At 39.3% G+C, this 23766-nt stretch overlaps 1 protein-coding gene across 3 annotated transcripts in view; it reads right to left on the minus strand.

Moving 5' to 3' along the window:
• NIBAN1 (niban apoptosis regulator 1) overlaps positions 1–23304 on the minus strand; it is a 52766-nt gene extending 29462 nt beyond the window's left edge. The window contains exons 1-4 of one of the 3 annotated variants that reach the window (XM_039357635.1): positions 23099–23247; positions 8018–8159; positions 3297–3427; positions 2039–2170 (exon numbers count right to left, since the gene is read on the minus strand). In XM_039357635.1, coding sequence (XP_039213569.1) covers positions 2039–2152 — 114 coding nt within the window. In that variant the 5' untranslated portion in view covers positions 2153–2170; positions 3297–3427; positions 8018–8159; positions 23099–23247. Of the gene's footprint in view, positions 1–2038; positions 2171–3296; positions 3428–8017; positions 8160–9868; positions 11131–23098 lie in introns of those variants that run through there. The other 2 variants (XM_039357636.1, XM_039357634.1) reach the window with 2 other exon arrangements.
• Between the last annotated feature and the right edge of the window lie 462 nt (positions 23305–23766).

Here is a 23766-nt window from a genome sequence, read left to right on the forward strand (position 1 = left end):
GTCCTAAGTGGGTTTCTGCAACATGCTTCTACATGGAGCTGCCCTTGAAGAGTGTTCAGAAGCTTTAACTGATGCAAAATGCAGTGATACAGGCAGTCATGGTCTTTCTGTCATACAGCACATGCAACCTCTATGCTCTGCAAGGTGCATTGGTTGCCAGTATGCTTCCAGGTTCAATGCAAGGTGCTGGACCTCTTGGTTTGGGATTGGGTTACTTATATAGGACTGTCTCTCCCTGGATTATACATCTGACAGGAGATGAATGCTCCTGTCCCATCAGGGAGTGTCATCTGAAGAGAGTCTTTTTTGTTGTGGCCCCTGTCCTCTGGAACATCATTCCCCACAGAGATCAGAGTTTCCCTAATTGCACTGACTTTTTTTGTAAAACCTTGAAGACTTGGTTTTATCAGCGAGCCTGGGGCCCTGATGATGCAAGTCAACCCATTTCTTAGTTGTATTTACTGTTATGAATTCAGTATAGCTGTTGGTTGTTTTTCCCAGCTGCTATTTATAGTTTTCTTATATTGTTTTCATTCTGTTTTTAAGTATCATTAACTGCCCAGATTCATATAGGCTTGAGATGAAACCCATGTGCATTAGTATCTTATTTATAAGATGAAAAGCTGGAAAGTAATCATTCCGAAATTAAGATATTGTATTCATCGTCATATTAATTATGGATAATCAAATCAAGGCTTTTAAATACCTAGGAATTTACTTGGAACTTTCCATCACATAAATATCAAATTTATAACCTCCCAGGATGGCACAAAAGTCTGCTAATCACCGATGACAACTTCATGACTTTCAGTAACCTTTCTTACCTCCAGTTGTCTGACCTTGAAAACATCTATCTCTAATCACATACTGGGAATACATCAAGCTACAAAGTGGAAAAGAATGCAGACAAATGGGATAGTTGGTGGGAAAGAGTGATGTCCTTTGGACCTGTTGATTTCTCAAGTGCACAAAGGAAATACAAGACACAAAAAGGATGGGAAAATGGCAATACTCATATACAGTTTATGTCCTTGGAGCAGAATCATTTGAGGTCTGGATAAAAAGACAACCACTTTAGAATACTAACGTCTTCTTAAAACTTTTTTTAAAAAATGGATAACAACATACCGTGTTTCTCTGAAAGTAAGGCCTCCCACAAAAATAAGCCCTAGCTTGATTGTTGGGAGTGGGCCTAATATAAGACCTGCCCCCAAAATAAGCCCTAGTTTTGGGGCGAGGCACATACCTAAAAACCAAGTGAGTGGGAGTGGGAGGGTGGAGCTGCCCCACACGCCCTGCACCCACTTACCTTGCAGCCAGGCCTCTCCTCAATGGCCCACTTTTTCTGCGGCGTCTTCTACAGCGAGGCCTGCAGTTCTCAGTCACAGGCCTTTCCAGAAGGTCTCTGCAGCCGAGAACAGAGTTATGGATTCAATCCATAGCTTGGTTCTCAGCTGAATAGGCCTTCCGGAAAGGCCTGAATGCAAGATGCAGGCCGGAATGCACCTGCAGAATGAAGCTGTTCCTTTGGCCAGCAGAAGTGGACCGGCTGGGAGAGGCTCTCGGTGAGTATAAAAGACAGCCCCTGAAAATAAGACCTGGTGCCTCTTTTGGAGGCAAAAAAAATAAAAAAATAAGACCCGGTCTTATTTTTGGGGAAACATGGGTATTATAAATTGCCATCCTATTTTACTCTCTTTATTTTTAAGTTGTCTATAAATGTTCTTGAGGAATAGAAATCATGGGTGGCTACAGCTCAAGACTTTTAAGGGAAGCATGTTCAACTGCCAAGAAGGGGATGGGGGAACATAAACATGGGTTGATAGAAAATCTCCAGGGTGGACTTCAGGAATGAGTTAGCAAAGCACCTCAATTCCCATTTTGTCAATGTGTAAATTAGTATTTTATTTTACATATCTGCCTATAATATGCTCCAAGGGTTACAAATGTGCCCAGTGGCTCAAAAAGTATACACATTCACCAGTTTTGGATTTCAAGCATCATGCTTGCCTCAGAACTTAATAAATCAACAGTGTACCTCTTTGCTTTCAAAGCTTTCCACGGAGTAATTATTTTTAATTACTATGTATCTCTCTTTCCATTTCTTCAGGTCTTCAGCAAAATGTGACACCTCTCCTTCATAAAGGACCATGCTGGATGATCCAGGTGGCTATAGAAAAATGATACCAAGAAACAGAATGAGCTTCTTACAAATACTATGTTCCTTTTCTTTTGTAAAGTGGGCGAAAGGGTCTAGCCTCTTGGACAGATTGGTGTGGAACTTCAAAGCACTGATATGAACATATGAGATTTTTCATGCTACTACAACAAGATTATACTGTATCTGAGCCCTGTACACTCAAATTCAGCTTTCAGATGAGCCTGAATATTCTGCTTGAGAGGAAAAGGGCTTGGAAACAAAACCAATTTACAGTATTTATTTATTTAGCTAGTTAGTTAATTCATTAAATTTATTAGCCATGAAGCCTGTTTCATTTTCTCTAGCCTAAAGTACAGGCTGATACTTTTTGCACAGGAATCTAGGTATTTTCATCATTTGTGGTTCAACAGAGTTTTTGGGAAGCACAACATAGGCTCTTGTGAAACAGATGCAACTCAAAGAGGATAACTGTGTTCATGCATTAAATCATAGTTTCCTCAATACTGGTCAATTAAACAAACCTAGAATAGATAAATTGGCATCTTGACTAAGGCATAAATTATCACTCACACAGAAATCTTTTTTGCACAATGCACAAAGGTAAAACCAAATGAAATCACATTCAGGCTTAGCTTGATGTGTAAACTAGACCACAAATGAGGACATGATCAGCCTCACAACCAACTAGAACCTTCAAACAAAGTTTGCCAGATTGTGATATAATAATAACTACAATGAGTCTGAATTACAGGTACAAAGGGAACTGGTGCATCTGAACTCAGATGGAGATGATAGCAACATGCATAATGAAGATATGGCCAATGGTAATAGCATGTGGGATAATCTTGGGAGACTGGGCAAAGAGATGAAGCCAAGAAATGGTCAGATAAAAGGCAGCTTAGCCTGTAGCAGGAGTTTAGGTCGGATGAACAGCTTAGAAGGGACTCTGCAAAGGGAGATAGGAAGAGAAATGTATTTTGGGACTTATGAGACTTTGTGTATGTAGCTTTACAATTAAGTAGAATTAACTCATCTGTCTGTATTTCCTGTATAGTCCACCTTGCAAGGCTGACACCCATAGCCCAAAACATGGGGTGGAAACATAGAAAAATATATGAATAATACTTTTTCTTACCTTTGTTTTTAAGAATTGAGACTGCAGATCTCTATTTTGTTCCAGCTCATTCTGGATCTGTTTGCAAAAGGACACAGCATATTGACGTTTATAGTGTGGGCTGAAGTTTCTGATCACCGCTTCGGTCTTTCCTGAAAAGGCATATTAAATATACAGTATCACATTTAGGCTCCATTTTGCTTAGGCTTCACAAGGGTATGACTGCCATTCCCAAACTATTTTAAAAAACATTTTCTGCAAATGGGCTATAAAACTACAGTGGTACCTTGTTACTCATCATTAATTGGTTCTGGGAAGTGTGATGAGTACTAAAAACAATTAGTATCAAACTATTTTTCCCCTAAGGAATAATGAAATGAATCACAAGGCAGCTGGCACCAATAAGTTCTAGCTTGTGGGTTGAGTATCAAACAAACAATGAATACCGGGACAAAATTTTCAAGTCAAAATGTGTTCAGTACTAAATTTGATGAGTTTCAAAGCAGTTAAGTACCAATGTACCACTGTACATGTATCTGTACTGAGAAGCAAAGTAAGGTTCTGTTATGAATGCTAAGGTTACCTGACCAAACAGGCTTTTGTTTTATCTGACCTAATCCTGGTTCTGGCCTTTTTAAAAAAAAAAAAACAAAAAACATAATGAGACAGATATCTTATCACCTAAAGAAGTCTCCTTGTTCTTGTGCCAGTGTATCTGATCAGCTCCAGAAGCAGATAACAGTCCTCAAGTATAACACTTTTACTTATCTGATTTCAGGCCACACACAGCAGAGTTACAGATCTATTTCCCTCCTGCTTCTAAAGGAGAAATACTGCAGCTATTGAGAATGTAGCACTTAATTTGGGATTCCAAACAGGGGAAACCCAGGTTTAAATCCAGCCTTAGTTACAGGACCCCCTTGGGGAACTTTGACTAATCATATTCTCTCTCAGTCTAGCCTCGCTCACAGAAGGATTATTGATTTATTTCCAGCATATATATAGTTGCCCCATTTAAACAAAGCAACTCTGAGAAGCATGCAGTAAACTGATAAACAAAAATAACCCCAAACAAAATATCACCAACTAAAATAAATATAACAATTAATTAATAATCAAGTATTCAAATATATCATACCCTTCCATGTAAGAATTCTACGCATCTTGACCGAAAGTAAACAGCCAAATCTTCATTGTCTTTCTAAAGCAGTGGTTCTCAACCTGTGGGTCGGGGCCCCATTTGGGGTCGAATGACCATTTCACGGGGGTCACCAAACAACACAGTCTGCCATTTTTCCCCCTTTTCTTTAGCTGTGCTACTCCCTTTTATTCTATTGGCTTTTGAAAGCCAATAGAATAGAGTCTCTTGAATAGAGTCTAATTCTATTGACTTTCAAAAGCCAATAGGAATTGTCCAGGCTGTCTCTGCCCTGCTGAGCCCGCCAAAAGTCCCATTCTGCAAACGGTGCTGCACCAGCTGAGTAGTCCTTGACTTACGACCGGTTGGGGGTTGCGGCATTAAAAAGGTTGAGAACCACTGTTCTAAAGCCTTGCGCCATATGTATAATCCGAGATTGCAGTAATAAGAAATCATAACTGAAATATCTATACTGTATATCTAATTCTATATCTCTCTCTATAAAAACCGAGTCTTCTTTTTGGGACATGGAAGTTTCTACAGTGGATGAAGACATCCATGTGATTGACCGTCCCTGTTGCAAGTTGAAATATTTCCTATTACTATAATCTCTCAAATTTGATTTCCTACTACTGTAATCTCTCAGATTTTTAAACAAGAAACACCAAAGAAAACATTATGAGAACTTTCCATTTCTTGAATTTCTATGCTTGGACTGACTGTACTTGATCTGTACAAATCAGCCAATTAAGAGTTTGTTACATCAGAATGATCTCATGCAAAAATGTTCGAGAAGCAAACTTCTATAGAAACGATCAATAGAAACAATCTTTTTTTAATCCTGTATTTATTTCAAAAGATTGGAGAAATGCTCTCTTCCCACCCCATACCCCCAACCCCCTGTGCCCCCTTACTAGCACATTTCCAAATTTGGTCTTGAATCTCTGGCATGCATATTGCAGTTGCTTAATGTGAACTGTAGCCAAAGTTTTCAATTAATGTGCTAGACTTCTCTGCTTGTCCCCAGCTGGGGAGTGAAAGGAAAGCCAAGAACTAAAGGAGGCAAAGATTTCCTTGGAAATCCTGGAGAAGCATGATCAGGATCCCAAAGACAGGCTCCAGACTGTCATCTCCAGATGCAACAGAATTAGACATGCCAGAGTTTTTAATCTCTCAAACAAAAACCTTCCCAAAGGGTGGAGCAATTCTTCTTTTACAAAGCAAATGCCTATGGAATTCTTTTCCTCATGTTGCTCTATTTCCCAAGAAGAATCCGAAACATACGTTATGGTATTCCTCAGCGCTGCAAAATCCCAAGAGGGTGAGGTCTCAAAAGCAGACAGAATTTTACTGCTTGAGGTCAAGGATCAGCTTGCCTCCCCTCTTCTGCACATAAGAACAGTCATGCTGGTTTTGGCTGAAACCCAATGAGCTGAGCATTCAGTATCAACCAGTGGCCAGCAAAAGGTAATCAAAAAGTTTCCAAACTTTGTGAAAAGGACTGTAAAGAATTATTGCACTGGGACCATGGTACAGATATTTCTTGACTTACAACAGTTTATTTAGTGACCATTCAAAGTGACAAAGGCACTGAAAAAAGGTGAATGATGACCGTTTTCCACACACGACCGTTGCAGCATCCTCATGATCACATGATCAAAATTCAGACTTTTGGCCACTGACACATATTTATGATGGTTGCAGTGTCCCAGAGTTATGTGGTCGTCTTTTGCAAACTTCTGACAAGCAAAGTCAATGTCAACGCTGCTAACATCGGATGTTCTTGCTTTGACAACAGATGGAAATGTAGCCATCTTTTCTCTTTCGTTTTAGAGTTAGTTGATGCTGGGAGGGGGGATGTGGATGAGAATCCAATTAGTCATAACAATAATAACTCAGCTGTGGGAATCCAAAGGTATTGCACCCAGAGTTGATAAAGATTTGGAGGGTGGAGAGCTAGGGAGAAAGCCCACGCTTCAAGCTAATTGGGGAATGTGATTTATGATTGTTAGTTGGAGGAGGGAATTGTGCTTTGCTACTTTGTGCCCAGGAGAGGGGAATTCAGTTTTTGGCTTTAATTATGTAGTGCCGATACTTGGTTTCTCGAATAAAAGATTATTTAAAGTAAACAATGCCTCAAAGTTCTTTTGAAGAGTTTCATCTGTTGGAACCATGACAGTCAGTGGGGATGGCAGATTCTCTTAACAACCTGTTATTAAATTAACAGCTGCAGTGATTCACTTAACAATCCTAGTCAAGAAAGGTCATAAAATGGGGCAAAATTTACTTAACAGTTTCCCTTAGCAAACAGACATTTTGGGCTCAATTATGGTCGTAAATCGAAGATTATCTGTAGTCCATACACCATGGTTGAAAAGCAATAACGATCCATTTTCTGAACCACAGAAAAATTAACAAGCCCAACTATAACGGATACAAATCTTCAGTGAGAGTTTATCAGCATATAAAAGCCTATATATAATCATATCCATACACAAAGTGTCTATTAAATATCTTGTTGTCTGCTCATTGTGAGGCCCTTCCTGGGATTTACATTGGAACTTTTCCATTCCTTGGAAATATCCTAAAGCTGATCCAATTGTTTCCTGCTCTTTCTTTCCTAACTTAAAACAATGCATATAAACTGAGGTACATACATCCTGTAATTTTCTGGCACTGAATGAAATCAGTCCCTTCCTCTGCAACAAAACACTCTGCTCATTCAAAGCATTTTCTTCCATCTTTAAAAAAGGTTATTCGAATGAAAAGCAACATGGTAGCTTCATTCATGTGAAGTTCTGAACTGTTAAGCCCTAAACAGCTTTGTTTGCTTTTTGTGAAACAAGTTAAAGAATAAATTGCAGCCATTTAATGGAAATCAGCCATTGCAGTCTATTCAGTGAATCGTGTTTAAACTAGGGACAGCTTCGTAGAAAATTAATTTAAAACAATTTCCAGTTGCTTGCTAAGTTCAGAACTTCACACCACACTGAAATTTTAAACTGATTTCCCATTCCCTACTGACACACTAGGATATCCATGAAATACACATCTGGGCTCTGATTTCCATTAAATGCAAACTCACTACCCTTTCCGTTTTTTCATGCACACTAGACTGGAAACTCTCCATGCTTAGCAACATCTGACCAGGGTACAAAATGTTTCTTCCCTAAGCAGATGAAAAAGCAAATTTTGCAGTCATGAGTTTAGTGAACACAGTAGCATCTAGATTTCTTCCCATTTTTGTTCAAGGCTTTGTAGCAGCAAACCTCAAAATTATAGTCTTCAGAAACACCTATAGACAATCCCAACACCACTGGAAAGGTGAAGGAGTTCTTGGAATGATTAAAACTGTAGTATTGAAGCCAAGAAGATTTCTGCAGTTTTGAATGTTAGAATTTTACATTTTTTAGGTACTTAAAACCTTTGGGCAAACCAAATAATTTTGTTTGCTAGAGAGAAAGCCTGAGTCCTTGAACTTAAACGTTTGCGTGGCAATTATTTGTTCTATTGCTAAATTTAAATCTTTGCAATATTAACAATGATTTTTATTGCTGCAGCAACCGTTCACCCACAACATTCTGTGCACATGGCCTAACAGTACCTGCATTTATTCACCAAAGCACATCTAATGGTCATTATATGAAAATCACTTTCAAATGACTCCCTATGATAACCGTCACCAATCCAGGATCCATAGAAGCCATGATGGTGCACAGAAGGTATAGATTGTAGTCAGAGATGTCCTATTTAAAAAAAAAAAACAAAATGGTCAAACTCTTATGTAATTCTTAATGTTAGAGCAGTGGTTCTCAACCTTTCTAATGCCGTGACCCCATAATACAGTTCCCCATGTTGTGGTGATCCCCAAGTGGGTGTGGCCACCAATAAGAGGGAGTAGGACAGCTAGGGAAAAGGGAAAAAAATGGCGGACAGCGTGGTTTGGCGACCCCTGTGAAATGGTCATTTGACCCCAAATGGGGTCCCGACCCACAGGTTGAGAACCACTGTGTTAGAGGCTTCTGCTTTTAATTTTAATTAAAATTTAATTTTTGATTTTAAAAAATTGAAAACTTCATTTTTAATTTTGTTTTATATAATTAAATTTATCTGCTCTTGACTTTGCTCTCTGCTGCATTTTTTCGAGCTGTCTTGAAAGAGTTGCACAATGCAGGAACTACTTTTGACAGTGTCCCTACTTCGTTTTTCAAAGTTTACCACTGGCAGTTATCCTAACAGAATTCTTAGTTTTATGCATGGGATAGACTTATCAACACTCCATTTATCATTTTATACGTCACATAAGTTAGAGAACGGTGGATCCAAAAAGAAATTTCATTTGTTTGGGTGCTGCCAATATCCACTTTTAAAAATTTATTTTTAAAAGCATGATACTTATTCTCAATCTTCATAGTAAGGAGGAAGACTACTCTTGCAAACTGCTAAATATTGAAAAGTTTAATTTCAGATCTTGGGTGAAGACCTCATTAATTCCAAACCTAAACAGAACTAAAAAATGGAATGGACATTTCACTAACAGCTGGATAGATAAGCTTAATTTGTTACTTACTAGATCAATTGAAATTATTTTCATTTGTAAAGACATCTGTTTTTTGTTTATACATACGTGTTTACAGTTCCGCATTTCCACATTTTCTAATAATACTTTACATCTTTTCAACCAAAACCTAAATTTCAAAAATCTTACATTTCCCCAGCCCTTTGTAAAAATGAAAGAAAATAAAATTCTGTGCCAGACAAATTGTGAATCGATGTTGTGATTAAAATGAGATCTTAGTCTTCAGCCAGTACAAATAAGGATAAGAGAAGAAATTACATGTTGCCAATTTAATTCATCTTAATTACTATTGCTTTTTATTTTAGAATTTTAGTTCTCTCTTCACCCTTTACAATGGTTGAGCCCAAATGATGGATATTTAATTTTCAGTAAATACATTAAAATTGTACTGTAAATTTCTTAATTTGGTCTGCCCTACTAGAGAAAGTTCATACAGAAGGTAAGCATTAAGTTAACTCTGATGATTTAACTCTGATAGTTAAAGGCACTACTGAGAGACCTTGCGTACTTGGTGGTTAAAGACACGAGGACAGCTCATTCCTGGTTTGGTTTGTGTTTATTTTATTTACTTATTGGTTCAATTTCTATGGGCACCCATCTCAGTCAATGACACTTGTTCTTCTGATACTGAGAATCTATTAGCTCCTTTGTTTTCAACTTACAGCTCTGTTTGCACTTGAAGGATATGCTTGGAGTTCTTAAGGAGCATTTAGTTTTATATTGGCTTAGGTATGAATAGATTCTCAAGGGCTCTGAGTTAAGCTTGTTGTAGAGTTGCCCGCAACTGCACACAAGTGTCACCGCATACCGAAGCTGTGAAGGGGTTGATGGGTTAGCATAAGTTGCAGATGGCTGCAAATGGGCTGACATGCTCACCTCCCAAATCCCAACTGTGTGTTTGGCAGAAGTTTGCATCTTGCACGCTGATTGGCTGATCCAACTTCCTGTTCGGTGCTTTGCTGTTGAGTGTCCCCAGCTGGAAGGTTACATTTGTAGAACTATGAATGGAACAGCTACATAACTGTCCCCCCCTCCCTGACATGCATTACCAGAGAATTCTGCTTGACCCTTTCTTGTGCCATACTCCAAAAGTGGCTACTGGAGCTGAAAAAGAGCAGCAGCAACAAGCAATCTAAAATCTATCGTAAGAAAGCTAGAAATAGGAAATCTTATTATATAAATTATGTCTCCTAGTACCATTGAAGGAAATTTGTGGCAGCCAGTTTTCTTAGGCTGTTATTTCCAACATACTGGATATTTCACATAACAAAATGTACTAAGGAAAACAATTCCAATAACCATAATGATATAGCTTTAGACTTTTTGCATTCCACTGATATTGTAACAGGAAAACAGCCTCAGCCACAACAGCTGGAAAAGTCATTGGGTGGGTGGGGGGATGTTTTATTTTGGGGGGAGAATCAGACTGGCTTGCGTATTTCCATTTTCATATAGTAAATTAAAATAGTATTGCAGACAGAGCTTTAACCTAATTCTAAAAAACATGTCAGGCAAAGCATCTGTGGAAGTTGAAATTAGATCGAAGACAATATGTCAACTAAAGAGTAGTTCACTCTTGTTTTCACATTTACAACAGAAACCATTCACTAGTCCATCTGAAATATAAATAATATTGCGTCAGGAAAATGAAGGCCAATAAACAATAAACAATGTGTAAGTTCCATTAGCTTTTTTACATTCTCTGAAATTACATTTTTACATTCTCTGAAATTACAAGATTTTTTCTTAATTAGAGAGAAAAAAACCTACCCTACCAGTAATAACAATTCACTGTATCATTTTTGGATTATCACAATTATCTAAAAGAGTATAATGTGGAGGGAATTTAAAGCATAGCACTACCAGATTAAAGGATGTGGTAAACTGCTCGGCCAGGTCAGATGTTCTTCCTTTCCTCCAGTCATTCTTTCTTTCAGTAGCACCACCATTTGCTTTGACATAAATACTTCCAGTGGTTCCAATGGCTTGTTCTAATTATCACACTGACCAATACTGCTCCTTTTAAAAATTTCATATTAAATCAAAAGATGCATTCTGCATCTTAACTAATTTAGTTCTTGTTCAGTTGTTAAGTCATGTCTGATTCTGCAACCCCATAGCATGCCAGGCTCCCTTATCCTCCACTCTTTCTGAGCTCTTGTACTGCTATACAACAACGCCAGTGTCCAAAACTTTAGTGGCCTGCACACTAGGCATTTATTTGTTATGGATCTAGCACTAAGAATATGTGGATCCACATGCCTTTAAAGTTGCAAATATGGGACTGGTGCTTCATACATTTTCTAGAATAACTTATAGACTGAGTCCTATATTAATCACATAGTTACACTGGATGACTTTCATTTGGTTGCTCCATAATAAATTTCAATGCAGAAAAATGGGATCAAAAGTTCTTTTGAAACTGAAAAGTCTATAACTAATACCATTTCCTAGGGCATAGCCTTTGTTAAGCAGTTGGACACTTTTCTATCAATGCAACTAACACCTGCTAATGTTGACTCTTACAGGAAAAACAAAACATTTTAGTTGACCACATTTCCTGTTACTAAAATATAAGGCACACAAAGAGGAAAAGGAAGACCTTAATCCTTTTTAGGCCACACGACCTTACTCAAGTTACTGAATAATAATTTTAAATCATAAGGGTGTATTTTTGCTTGTTTACATTTGGAAACCAACTTGTATCCAAGCATAGTTTTTGAAATGAATCATGGTCCATATGGTTAAAGCATATATGAAAAGGCATCCCATTTCCCTTTATACAGCTAGGCAACAAAAAGAAACAGGAAGAAAACAACAGTATAAAAGGAATACATATCTAGAGAACAAATTCATGACCTCCACACTTTCTGAAGCCATTCTGATTGCTGTGGCATGGAAGCAATTAATCGTATGTTGGGGCTTTTTTGGGGGGGGGGTGTTGCATCAGAGGTCATCAGCATGGTGCACAGGACATTCCTAGACAATGTCCACTAAGACTTCAGGTTAAATAAAAATTAACTTAACATTAAAAAGCTAAAAGCTTAAGAAGCTGATAAATCACCTAAGATTTCATCATGCTTGCAGGCCAATTCTCGTTAAGAGTGCCACTTTTTAAAGTAGAGTCCCAGAACCAGAAGGGCTCAAAACCCAAAGACACTCACTCGTGCCAGGATTCGGTTGAAGCCGGTTGTTCCTCATCCAGATGCTCACCACTTCCAGATAACAGTATAGGATGTCTACAGCATCACTTAATTCACCAGGGGCGTAGATGTTCAAATGAGTAGCATCAGCATACTGAAGATGTTTTACCCCATGGCAATGGATGAACTCACCCAATGCTCTCATGTAGATGTTAAATAGGATAGGGGAGAACACTAACCCCTGTGGGCACCTCAAATAGTAGGATAGAGGGCAGGAACTCTCCTCCCCAATCATCACTGACTAGAACCAACCGTGTAAAGGAGATGAACTAGGACAACACTGTGCTCGGCACCTCCAATCTTCTGAATCAGTCCAGAAGGATACCACTATCCCAGAGCCACCATCTTGTCCACACCATAGATAATCCAAAAGCCGGATGCATGCCATTTTCTTACCATATTCAGATCTAAATATAATTGAAAAAAAAATCTAGATAATCTGCTTCATGCAAGACCGCAGAAGCTGCTACACAACTCCTTGGCTGCCTTCACAGGCCAGGAGGGTCATGGATCAAGAGTGCCAGCGAGTTTGTATATTTTAAGGCTGCATGTTTCTTACTTATACTGCTGGAGCAGGAACAAGGTTTAGAACCACTGAGTTTAACAGATATGCTCTGTTAAAATCAATTATCTATTCCTCCGTGTTTGCTATAGAAAATAGTCATGCTCCACAACAAACTGGAGTGCTACACAAAGGGTATAACCTCCAGAGTTTCCAAAGGCCAGGGAAAAAAGAGTGGCAGGTCTCAGATGAATCGACGCAATAGGGTAACGTGCAGATCGTCAGGGTTCCATATCTGCACAATGGGGAGCTCTTATGAGAATGAGCTTAATTTTGGGTTTTCGACACATATTATGGTTTACAGTAAAGTGTAAACTCAACTGCTCTGATTTATTTACTGAACTGTTGCTTAGCATGATGTGTTAATCCAGACTTTCAGTTCCCAGTTTTGAGGACTTTGAAAGCAACGTACCAATTTTCTGTTGGTCAGAAAATACCTAAAATAAAGCAGAAATCTGTTCCCTCTCAAATAATCTAATATGATAATTACATTTACACTGAGGATTTTTTTAAACTGATTTGTTAGTTTTACAACATCCTCAGCAATCTATGTACCCTGCATAACATCATCATTTAATTACAGTAGACATCATTAAAGGAGCTGGTTAAACTCATGCTATCATAATTACATGTTACATACAACCATAATTCTCCAAATGTTTATCATCTCAAATCCAATTTTTACAATTTTCACTAAAAAATTTTCACAAGTTGTATTGTATCTAAGAGACTCCACTGAAATCAGTAGGCTGCATTTCATCTAATTTGATTTCTAATGGATAGACATGCCCAGTCAATAAACAGGTTGTATGAACTTTAGCAGTGATGATTTCTTCTCTAAGGGTGACTTTCTGGAATTGTTCCTATAATATTATTACATTAAATGATGAAAGACAAACACCATTATCCATGGAAGGGTGTATTTACTTGTTAAGAGTTCCCATCTTACTGCAGGAACTCAAGGCCACTTATGCTGGGGTTTCCTTTTTTTAGTCCTCACAAAAACAGTCCTATAAAGTACTATAAGTTGAGATGAGACTGATTGGCCCCAGTACGTTTCTGTGACTGAAGGCAGTCTTAAAGTTGGGTCTACCTATTTTTAATCCAAGTTCTTAATCATTACTTCATACACTCTCTGATTATTAAGATGTTAATAAAAAGAGTGCATGCTTCTGCGGGATAAGGGAGCCTATACATTTAGAATAGAATAGAGCTTGAAGGGACCCTGGAGATCTTCTAGTCCAGGCCCCTGCTCAAGCAGGAGAACCTATACCATTTCAGATAAATGACTGTCCAGTCTCTTTTTAAAAACCTCCAGGGATGGAGTGCCCACAATTTCTGAAGGCAAGCTGTTCCACTGGTTAACTAGGTGAAAGTTAGGAGAAAGTTCCTAACAGTGAGGACAATTCACCAGTGGAACAGCGTGCCTTCAGAAATCGTGGGTGCTCCATCACTGGAGGTTTTTAAGAAGAGACTGGACAGTCACTTGTCTGAGACACTATAGATTCTCCTGCTTGATGTGGGGGCTGGACTAGAAGACCTCCAAGGTCCCTTCCAGTTCTATTCTATTCTATTCTATTCTATTCTATTCTATTCTATTCTATTCTTCTCCTGAATCATAGGCAGAATACCATTTAACACCAGTTGCAAGGAAATTGCAAGTTGTAACATTTTGTTTATATTTGTGAGCAACTTGACTGAAATAGTATAAGGTCTTCTGCTTGAGCAGGGGGTTGGACTAGATGACCTCCAAGGTACCTTCCAGCTCTATTCTGATTGCCCTCATTGCTAGGAAGTTTCTGCTTAATTCCAGGTTGCTTCTCTCTTTGATTAGTTTCCAACCATTGTTTCTTGTCCTGCCCTCTGGTGCTTTGGAGAATAATTTGACCCCCTCTTCTTTGTGGAATACTGGAATACTGCTATAATGTCACCTCTATTTCTTCTTTTCTTTAGACTAGCCAAACCAAAATCCTGCAGCCGTTCTTCACATGTTTTAGTCTCCAGGACTTGGATCATCTGAGCTGTACTTCTCTGAACTTTTTCCAAAGCCTCAACACCTTTTCTGTAGTATGGTGACTAAAACTGGTTGCAGTATTCCAGGTGTGGTCTTACTCGAGTTTTATAAAGCGGTACTAATATTTCGCCTGATCTCGATTCTATGCCTCTGTTTATACAACCCAGGATTGTATTAGTTTTTTTGGCTGCTGCTGCACACTGCTGGCTCATAGTCAAATGATCGTCCACTAGGACTCCAAGGTCCCTCTCACAGTTGCTGATTTTAAGCCAGGTCTCACCTAATCTGTACTCGTACCTTTGATTTTTCCTGTCTAAATGTAAAACTTTGCTTTTCTCCACATTGAAACTCATTTTGTTGGACAGGGCCCATTGTTCAAGTTTGTCAAGATCTTTTTGGATCCTGAGTTTGTCTTCTGGGGTGTTGGCTACTCCTGCCAGTTTAATGTCATCTGCAAATTTGATGAGTTTCCCTTCAATTCCCTCATCTAAGTCATTTATCAAGATATTGAAGAGTGCTGGGCTTAACACGGAGCCTTGTGGTACCCCTCTGCTTACTTCTCTCTATGTGGATGTAGTATCTTTGAGGATTACTTCTTGAATACTGTTTGTCAGCCAGCTAAGCTACAAATTCATCTGGTGGTGATGTTGTCTATTCCACACTTTTCTAGCTTACCAAGAAGTAGGTTGTGGTCTACTTTGTCAAATGCCTTACTGAAATCTAAGTATACTATGTCCACAGCGTTTTGCTAGTCTATTAATTTAAAGCAGAATAGGTCTGCATGTATAAATGTGTACAAGCATAATCCTTTTCTCCATCCAATCTTCTCCATCCTAATAGGGTGCATCTACTAAAGGCCTTACATTCACTGCATAATAGTAAACTAAAAAGTAGATCATGCTTTCAGTCTTCTATAATTAGTCCTGCACACTATTTTGCAAATCTGGATATAACTGTAGAAAACAATTATGTGTGTGGCTTTTTAAAAATGCCATGTTCTACATGGGAGAACATCTGGCCTAACTGGCAATTTTCTCACCTCCTGACAATCTACTGAATTTGATTAAGGCAAGATATCTACTTGGCTGAGAGGGAAGAAAACAACCTATAGGAGGAGACAGATAGATTTCACATAATGAGATTACATCATGATTTCTGTTTTGCACATAATATTCTGGCCATAACCAGTAATATTTGGCAGAGAATTCCGAAGGTACCAAATGCAACTATGAGGAACATGAGGGACTCCACAATATCAACTTCAATGCCGAGTCTGAGTGCCATCTGAGTGAATGGGTTAACATGTTGCATCCTGAGAATTAATCCGTTTCAAAAGAATCAACCCATTTGAAGCCAGCTATTCGTCTATGTTTCCACGGGCTGAGTCTTCCCATATGTTATTATTTTGCAAGCAACCACTAGAGTCATCACATATAGTGGGAAAGCAAACCACAAGCAATGGAAACACTGCTGCAGAACCAGATCCTCTTGGGGCTATCCTTGCCTACTTTGGGGGCAGGACTAATAGATACAAAGCCATAAGTGAACCTTAGTTTGAAATAACTAAAGTGACCAGACCTATAACCACCACCACCTCCATTTTATCAGTTCTGACTCAGGTGCTCTGCCTTAAAAAATCATTTGATCCATGGCCTGACGGCAGACCTGACAGTAAGCAAACTACATAAAATGGTTTACTTTGGGATGTAGATAAAGAACAAGTCAATTATTCTTGAACCGCTCTGTTTAGGACTTGGGTGTTAATAGACTGTCCTCAATGTGACTATCATTTAAGGGTTAATCTGCTATTTGTAGTTTAAGTTCATAGCTTCAGCCCAATTCCAGCAGAGGCTGAATTCTCAACAGCAACGAATCTGATCATAATTCACAGAGTGACTATTAATAGGATAGCCAAAAAGTTACATAAGTTGAACAGCCTTAACATGAGAAAAGACCATTTCTAAATATATTTTTAATGATGGGCTTGTGAGGCAGCATGATTCACTTCAATCTCTCAATCCAAAATACCCTGCACAAATTAATGTTAAATATTCTCGTAAATCAAATCATTTTTTCACTTCTACCAAGGCACAGTATGATTTCGTAAAACTCTTACTTGTCCAAAATATAACATGTTTTAACCTGCAATAATGTTATCCCATTCTATTTTTAAGTCAATTTGCCAACATTGTTTTTTTTCTGATACTCAGCCTTTTTTTGTTTATTTTGTTGAATGTGTGAATTCAGTTATATCACAGCTTCCTAATACTAATTTATATATATTTAGTTGGAGTCACATCCATTCAATATTATGGATGGTATAGTTCTGATTTTCTCAAGAAAACTGCAATTCTTGCATTAAAATTTCAGAACAAATCAGCCCTGCAACTCTTATAATTCTATTTTGAATTTCTTTTGACTTCTTCAGAGTAAGTTGATTATTATTTATTTACTTCTTTAGGATTATAGACCATTTCAACAAGCAGTTGATAATCTCAGGGAGAGCCTTAAAAGCATGATTTCTAAAACAAACGACAGTGTAAGTTAAAATTCTTCACATGAAGAAAAGCTTTGCTTTGCAGGTTTCTCCTCATCCCAGACGCATCCTATAATCCTTGACTTTCAAACTGCATTTAAAAAATGCAGGTTTCCCATTGGAAATCTTATTTAACAATCCCCCCCTCCATGTTTACTTTTTTCCATGGAACACCATGGAATAGTAACAATTAAAAGTTGAAAATCTTTGCTTCTGTTTCTTATCCAATATTTATCCAGAAAAGGTACTTTTTGCTTCAATTTATCAGTACCGTAGAAGACAAAACAGACTAAAGATAGTCAATTTCTACTAGATGTACGTGATTTCTTTTGAGAATTTTCTGCAGATGCAACATTCAGCAGAGATGCCCCTTAAAAGAGCAGAAAATTGCTTCTTTTTATAAACCCTAGCATTTCATCTGCTGTTATAATTTAAGGATTATGGTTTCCCCAAAGTCTAAATTACAGAAGAGTTACAGCTTACCTTAGAAAGAGTAAGTTTTCTGATATTGTAACGCATTAATAAGATCAGATACACTGGTTTCTTTTCTATCAGCCAATAAAAAATAAAGTAGAATGTTTCCAATATAAATTAAAAATAAATAAATAAAACACCCATCACTGTAAGGGGAAATCTGCTTGGAGACCTTTGTGTTTCAGACAGATAAACGTTACTGTACAATTAGAAGGGCAAATGTCAGAGCAGAGATAGGTACAAATATGCACAATCCTGGAACTGGGTCAATTGATTTTTTTCTATTCAGGAGAGGAAGACAACAAATATTTAAAAAAAGAAATAAAATTATTAAAGACAGTACATTTTGATTTCTCTAAATTGCCTGCTGAATCTGTTGATTAAATGAAAACCAATCACTTCTGCAAGGCCATCTTAGGAAAAGTTTCAGCAGCAGAGTGGAACTCATTGTTGTCCAATGCTCTCAACCATGATGTGATCTATGCAGTTTTGGCTTAGGGTGTTGTGCAAATCTAGGCAGTATGGTCTGTAAAACAAACCAGTTCCATGTGTGAACCTAGCCTTTGTGCTAACAGGATTTCAGGCACCAGCTATTCAGAGATGGCTGTTGACACTGACCCCACCCCCACCCCCAGTAAACAGAAGCAGCACCTAATTAGGGAAGGCTGACTACAGAAGAAATGAGCTGATAAGTAGAAATACAATAAAATTGAATTGGGGTGGGGGGGCAGACCTGAGAAATACCTAAAGTAACCCCAAAGATGCTTTTTTCAGGAGGCAACTTGACTTTCTTCTTTTTCTTTCAAGATGTTTCGCTTCTCACCCAAGAAGCTTCTTCAGCTCTAAAGAAAGCATCTTTGGGATAACTATGACCTGGATGACTAAGAATCTCCATAGTCATTTGCCCAAAGGTAAGTACTGGTATTAGACAGACATGGAGTAAAAACTGTATTTCCACCAGCATGTTATAATGGGACATGTCTACCATTGCTTTTATTATTCCGGTTTTGCTAATACTTAAAGACTTCATATTATACATTATTCTTCATTATCATATGTACCGATATTTGAAATTCAGAATAACAAGACAAACTCAATTCTCAATCACAGCTGAAAAGGTACAGTATGTTACACATCAGAAGGCAGAAAGATATGATCAAAATGTTTTCCACCGCAGAGCTTTGCTTCCTAAAAGCTAGATTGAATTTAGGGAACAGATTGAAATGTTTTCTTCTCCAGCAGTGCTCTGCGTGGATTTTCACCACAGGAATCATTACAGCAAGAGATCCAACAGGTGGATTAAGAGATAATTTACCAAACCTGAGGTCCTGGGAAGCATCGTTTCTCACATGAATATAAGTGGATTTACTTACAATGAAATAGTGCTAATTTCAGATCCGATTCTAAGCACCCTTTTAAAAGAAAATCCAAATTATGTGTCATTGCTTTTTGTACACATAATAGATTATAAAGATTTCTCCAGCCTCTGCACCATCTTGGGTCTACAGACAACAGAGCTCTGCTTTTGATGGCTGAATTACGACATTTCATTCAAAAAATTACTTTGAAAATCTGTTTTTTTCTGCAGTCCTAACTGTCCATTAAAGTCTGTACCTGTCCTCTTTGATTGCTGTGCCAAATCAGACAGTGATTGAGGGACAGATGACAGACTCAATGGACTATCAGATGGACTGGTTACCATATTTAATCTATTAAATGTAATCTGTGCAAGACTTTATCTTTCCCCTGTCCTGATCTCTGTGCTTACACATTTGTAATTTTGGTCATAAAACTTCTGCAAAAAAAGCATACTCACCAAGAACCCAACAGATCAGAATCTATATCACATTCTAATGAACTAAGGAGAAATTTTCTGACAATTCCTTACAGTGGAACCACTAGCCTCCAAAAATTAAAAACACTGAAGGTTTTTAAGAAGAGATTGGACAACCATGTGTCTGAAACAGTTTAGGATTTCTTGCCTGAGCAGGGAGTTGGTCTAGAAGACCTCCAAGGTCCCTTCCAACTCTGTTATTCTGTTATTCTTACGCAGTTTCCCTTCACGGCTTCTCCAAACAGCTGACAGAGTTACCTCTGAATATGGAGCTTTTCTATAACTAATATGGATAATAACTGATGGTACAAATATTACCAGTATTTATGTCTGATTTTTTTCTAAGTCCACCAAAATTAAGTATCACCACATCTTTGGGAAGGTAATTGTACATGTTTATTTGGCTGTCTAAAGAAGAAAAAAAGACTCTAGTCTTGAATCTTCTGCTGCTCAGTTTAATTGGGTGGCCTCCAATCATAATTATGGAAGGTTTAAAAAGTTCTCTACCTTCACACCCTCATTTCATATAATTCCTCTTCATCTCCTTTTTTCCTTCCCTGAATTAAGAAGCATGAAAAACATATTATTGCTTTGTTTTTTTATGGAGGAAACTGATTGTTTTAATTGTTTTTTTCCAGTTGCAGGACACTCTTCATCTTGGAACAATCAGAGCAGTTGTACACAATGTTCCAAATGGAAGCAAATATTTAAAGTGTGTATTTCAGTTTGTTTTTTTTAACCCCATTCTTCATAATTTTTACATGTAATTTATTTTTTATCAAAAATATTTTTTCTTTCTTTCTTTTTTTAACAAGATTGCTAGTAGTCAGACCTGACAAATATATAAGTGATGATAGGATTTTAGGCTTGCAATTTTCATCACTTCTTACTTATCTGCATTAAATAGCTAACTCCCTTTTAAAATTTCACTCCAAATCCTTTGACAGTTTTAAGCGAGGATCACTATCACTATCATTCACAAGCCTGACCACACTCCTGTTTATCCACAACAGTTGATTAATTATGAAAAAGAAATAATATTTCTTTTCATTTTGCCTGCTCCGCTATGTGTTTTGCAGTGCAGCCCCTGGCTAATCACCCCAAAACCAGATGCGATAGCCATGATATGGACCTCTCTGGGACTCTTAAGAAGATTTGACTTACCTTCAGACTGGTCATACTTAAAGGACTGTTGTAAATAGGTTTTTCAAATAATGTGTGCACTGAAATTGCAGTACAGGTAGTCCTCAACCTACAACAGATCCATTAATGACCGTTCGAAGTTCAACGGCTCTGAAAAAAGTGACTTAGGACCCTTTTTCACACTTACGAGTATTGCAGCATCCCCATGGTCACGTGATCAAAATTCAGATGCTTGGCAACTGACTCGCATTTATGGCAGTTGCAGAGTCCTGGGATCATGTGATCACCTTTTGTGATCTTCTGACAAGCAAAGCCAGATTCACTTAACAAGTATGTTACTAACTTAACAATTGCAGTGACTCATGTAACAACTGTAGAAAGAAAGGTCATAAAATAAAGCTCACTTAACTGTCTCACTTAGCAACAGGCATTTTGGGCTAAATTGTGGTTGTAAGTCAGGGACTACCTGTAATTCTAAAGTATAAAAGTCGTGTTATCTTTACCATATGCATTTCCATACATACAAAGATCTTTTTCAGCTACTAGGCAGACAGCTACTTCTGTCTGTTGTTTGGTAACAGCTATTTCATGAAAGGCCCAGCCAAAGGAAGTCTTCCAGACACAGTCAATAATCTTAGAAAATTAGTTTGGGTCTCTCTATCGAGAATTAATTGTGCAATAACAGTTTCAAGTGCCTTTATTGAGTTTAGCATGCTCTGTTGGAATGTACCTCGTAGCAGAATTTATTTTCTTGAGCTTATCCCTCTAACTTCTTTATGGACCTGACATAATTTTTGAGAATGTCAGTTCTTTAAAATGATCTGAGTTTCAGCAAATCAATCTCTCAGTGGGATTCATTCAATTCACCTGTATTTTAGTAACAGTGGCTCCAACTCTGACACTATTATGTCACAGAATCATTTACACTAGTATGCACCATCCTTATTTGAAGTCCTGGACTAGAGATATAAAGCTATATCTTATTAGTGCATTGTATAGAGATGATGTATAAAGCACAGTGACGTACAAGTTCAATTATATAAAGCACAGTGACTATAAATTCAATTCCCAATAGAACAATATGAACCACAAAAAAATCTAATACTAAGTCTATACTTGCTCAGTCTCAATAAAGTCACAGGATACATAATCTCAAAGAAATGGCATTTCTGCCACTCCTGATTCCCCCCCCCCCAAACTTATCACTGTATTCAAACTCTTTGACTAATTAGGAGCATATCTGAGGGCTCTGGTGATTTTCAGATCTTTCTTTCTCCCCCCCCCCTTTTTTTTTTTTTTTTGCTTCTCCAATGTTTTTATGTTTATCATGTTAAGAACCTGTGGGATACCTTTACAGATGATTAACAGAAGGAGCAAATTCATCTAACTCAATAATCAACGAAAAACTCCTGTAGATTTGAAATCGACACAAAAGTTTCTAAAATATCACTTGAAAGGTTGGAGAACTTTATTATAAAAATGACTGATAGCCCCTTCGTTTTCTCAGGAAACCGCAAGCTATTTGTTCCTTCAGAGGGAGAATATGACAAGCGAGGGCTATATGACCCCCCGATGTAGCACACTTCCCATTCTCCTGCCTTTCCGCAGCTGTTGCGGCCCCTAAATATTCTTTCCCACTTCGCAGTTTCCAGGAAAAACAGTAGCCCTCTTCCCAGTTAAACAACGGTACTTTCTATTTTTCTATCCCAGCAAATCATTAAACTACAACGTGTGGACCATTCATTACTACTAGTAGGCAACTCCCCACTGCTTATCAATGCACCGGACTGCGCTACAACGCGGCTCGCGTACGTTGGGCGGTCGGCGCTCAGCCCTTCGACCGCACCGGCCCATCGTGTCCGGGAGGAGCTGGAGCAAACCCCACCGAGTTCAAAGAGAATCTCCCTCGTGCTGGCGCGCCGAGTGACTGCCCAGCCGCCACGTATGCCCTAGTGCCGGATCCCAGTTTTCGGGCCCTTCGCATAAGAACACGAGGGGCGACAGCCGTTCAGTTGACTGACGGGATCTCTGAGATCTCAGGGTGACCGTCGGGGCTCCTGGGGAAAACACGCGTTCTTCTCCGAGGGCGGCAACGAAAGCGGTTCGCCGGTTTGCAGGCGACCGATGTCAGCGCCCAGCGCCACAAGGCCCGCTTCCCACACACGGAGCGAGCGCTTCACAACGCTTTCCCGCCCGTTTCCCCTCGCTGGCCCAAACAGGCGCCCCTCGACCGCGCTCGCCCCTTTCCCGACCGCTCGGCAAAGCTCCTTCTCCCGCGACTTTGGCAGCTGGATCCGTCAGGGCGACGCGCGCCGAGCGAAGGGACGCCGGGCGCCGTACCTCGGATGTAGGTGCACTTGCTCTCGTCCAGCAAACCGGAGTTCGATCCGCCCATCCTGCCGGCGATCGCGGCGGCTGAAGGGAAGAACTGACGCGCGGACGGGCGAAGGTATCGCCAGCAGCGGGACGCAGGATGGACTCCAACCCAACCTTTCCTCTCCACGCTCCGCTCCGCCCCTCGCCCTCGGGCGCTGCTCCGCCCCGCCTCCCCCTCCGCAGCCCAAGCGCAAAACCTCCTCCAGCCCCAGGAACCGCCCGATCAGGCGCCTCCTTCCCGGCTCCTCCTGGCGGAGGGTCAGGATGCCGAAAGCGCCCCGCTCCGGGAGACGAATCCTCGCTCGGAGCAGCGGGCAGCTTTCTCCCGGCTTCTTCCTTCCAGCTGCCTCGCCTTCGCCTTTTTTCTGCAAAGTGCGGGACTAAATGCAGGGCCCTCCGGAGAGAAGCCGAAGGGGCGGGAAGGGATCGGTGGGTACTCCGTGGCCCGCCAGCGACAGCTGAGTAGAAGCGGCCTGTCTCGTCTGCACCTCGAAGGAAGGCGGGCCGGTGTGCTGGGGATGGAGCGACTTCGGCCGATCATCTGAGCTCTCTGCAGGAAGATCAACTCGCTGGTTCAAACCTCCCAGCTAACTTGCCTCAGAAAGACACACACACACCCCTCTCTCGTGGCT

Source organism: Crotalus tigris, unplaced genomic scaffold (genome assembly GCF_016545835.1).
Source record: "Crotalus tigris isolate CLP2741 ecotype Arizona unplaced genomic scaffold, ASM1654583v1 scf7180000018938.1368258, whole genome shotgun sequence".
Classification (NCBI taxonomy): Eukaryota; Metazoa; Chordata; class Lepidosauria; order Squamata; family Viperidae; genus Crotalus; species Crotalus tigris.